This window comes from Gymnoscopelus microlampas (assembly GCF_963454915.1).
Source record: "Gymnoscopelus microlampas genome assembly, chromosome: 12".
NCBI classification, from domain to species: Eukaryota; Metazoa; Chordata; class Actinopteri; order Myctophiformes; family Myctophidae; genus Gymnoscopelus; species Gymnoscopelus microlampas.
In genome coordinates this window covers 54,850,627-54,853,126 of record NC_139949.1, presented here as the reverse complement: position 1 = coordinate 54,853,126, position 2,500 = coordinate 54,850,627, and the positions used below count along the sequence as shown (strand labels likewise).

General features: G+C 50.0%; 1 protein-coding gene across 1 annotated transcript in view; it reads right to left on the bottom strand.

Annotated features, from left to right (window-relative positions):
- The window catches only part of LOC311056687 (stromal interaction molecule 1-like), a 27,126-nt gene that overhangs the window by 15,458 nt on the left and 9,168 nt on the right, over nt 1-2,500 (bottom strand). The window contains exon 6 of the mRNA XM_084073494.1: nt 1-70. This exon is cut by the window's left edge and continues 46 nt beyond it. Coding sequence (XP_083929620.1) covers nt 1-70 — 70 coding nt within the window. The remainder of the gene's footprint in view (nt 71-2,500) is intronic.

The window sequence follows — 2,500 nt, the reverse complement described above, 5'->3', positions numbered from 1 at the left end:
CTTGTGGGCGTGGCTCCTGTCCGTTATCCTCAGAACCGAAACCATCAGAGTTGTGTTCTTCACAGCCAGCCTACACACACACACACACACACACACACACACACACACACACACACACACACACACACACACACACTACTGTTGTGTTCTTCACAGCCAGCCTACACACACACATAAACAAATGTTCCCGGCGGTTTGACTCATATGGATATGAAGCATCAACTGACAGCGAGAAACCGCTAACGTTGCCGCCACCGAATACATTTTCTCCAGAAACAGACTGTACCAAATGAGTGACTGACTATCGTAAACGATACAGAGCCAACTCCCTGACAAAGCGTTAGTTGCTTTTAGCCCTGGGCATAAGATAGCAAAGCGCTAGTTGTTTTTCAGCTCTGGGCATAAGATAGCAAAGCGCTAGTTGCTTTTAGCTCTGGGCATAAGATAGCAAAGTGCTAGTTGCTTTTAGCTCTGGGCATAAGATAGCAAAGCGCTAGTTGTTTTTAGCCCTGGGCATAAGATAGCAAAGCGCTAGTTGCTTTTAGCTCTGGGCATAAGATAGCAAAGCGCTAGTTGTTTTTAGCTCTGGGCATAAGATAGCAGAGCGCTAGTTGCTTTTAGCTCTGGGCATAAGATAGCAGAGTGCTAGTTGTTTTTAGCTCTGGGCATAAGATAGCAAAGCGCTAGTTGTTTTTAGCTCTGGGCATAAGATAGCAAAGCGCTAGTTGTTTTTAGCTCTGGGCATAAGATAGCAAAGCGCTAGTTGTTTTTAGCTCTGGGCATAAGATAGCAAAGCGCTAGTTGTTTTTAGCTCTGGGCATAAGATAGCAAAGCGCAAGTTGTTTTTAGCTCTGGGCATAAGATAGCAAAGCGCTAGTTGTTTTTAGCTCTGGGCATAAGATAGCAAAGCGCTAGTTGTTTTTAGCTCTGGGCATAAGATAGCAAAGCGCTAGTTGCTTTTAGCCCTGGGCATAAGATAGCAAAGCGCTAGTTGCTTTTAGCTCTGGGCATAAGATAGCAAAGCGTTAGTTGCTTTTAGCTCTGGGCATAAGATAGCAAAGCGCTAGTTGCTTTTAGCCCTGGGCATAAGATAGCAAAGCGCTAGTTGCTTTTAGCCCTGGGCATAAGATAGCAAAGCGCTAGTTGCTTTTAGCTCTGGGCATAAGATAGCAGAGCGCTAGTTGCTTTTAGCTCTGGGCATAAGATAGCAAAGCGTTAGTTGCTTTTAGCTCTGGGCATAAGATAGCAAAGCGCTAGTTGTTTTTAGCTCTGGGCATAAGATAGCAGAGCGCTAGTTGCTTTTAGCTCTGGGCATAAGATAGCAGAGCGCTAGTTGTTTTTAGCTCTGGGCATAAGATAGCAAAGCGCTAGTTGTTTTTAGCTCTGGGCATAAGATAGCAAAGCGCTAGTTGTTTTTAGCTCTGGGCATAAGATAGCAAAGCGCTAGTTGCTTTTAGCTTCTTCTTCTTCTTTCGTGTATCGTCGTCATATGTCCAGCTCAGTGTCACAGAGCCACGCTCTCGTCTTTGGTCCCACTTGGAAGAGGCCAGCCTCTGAAGGAGGTCTGTACAGAGGACAGGTGGTGATTATGTGTTCGGCAGTCTGCTCAGGCTCGCCACACTCGCATACTGCGCTGTCTGCCAGGCCCCACTCCTTCATGGACGATTTGAAGCGACCAACCCCTGTACGGAGGCGGTTCAGCAGGGTCCAATGCCGGCGTGGTAGGTGTTCTCCTTCAACTCCATCTCCCGGGTCTGGGATGTGATGGTGCAGACGTGTGGGTTCAGCCGACTCCCATTCCTGCTTCCAGGAAGTTGCTAGCCATGCCCTTGTAGACAGGTCCTCAGGGATGGAACCAAGCATCTCTTGTGCTGTCCTGTTGTAGGGGTGACGGGACTTGAGTCTGCTTGAGAACGCTGCCTTAGTTGTTGTATCGTGCAGGATATGCCAGTCATGTTCTTGGGCTTTCCTTGCAAGTGTGAGGGTAGCGGCCTCTCGTCGGAGACCGGCCGGGGCAATTCCCGCGAGGACTGGCAGGTAGGACACGGGGGTGGGCTTCAAGCAGCCAGTTATGATCCGAAGGGCGTTGTTGATGATAGGATCAACCTTCTTCACATGTGGGCTTCTACTCCAGACTGGGGCGCAGTATTCGGCAGCAGAGAACACCAGGGCTTGTGTGGAGATTCGTAGAGTCCTGGCGGAGGCACCCCAGGTTGTGCCAGCGAGGCGGCGGATAAGCGAGACCCTTGCTGTCACTTTGGCTCTCACTTCCTCAAGGTGCTGTTTGTAGGACAGTGTCCTGTCCAGCCGAACACCGAGGTACTTGGGGGCTAGTTGGTGCTCCAGGCGCTTGTTGTCAACGGACACCGACAGTTCCCTTTTGGCATCTCTGTTGCACAGGTGGTATGCGGCCGAGACAGTCTTCCCAGTACTGAGCTGCAGACGCCACTTGCGAAGGTAGGCAGCCAAGATGCCCATGTCCTGGTTGAGCCCCTGTTCC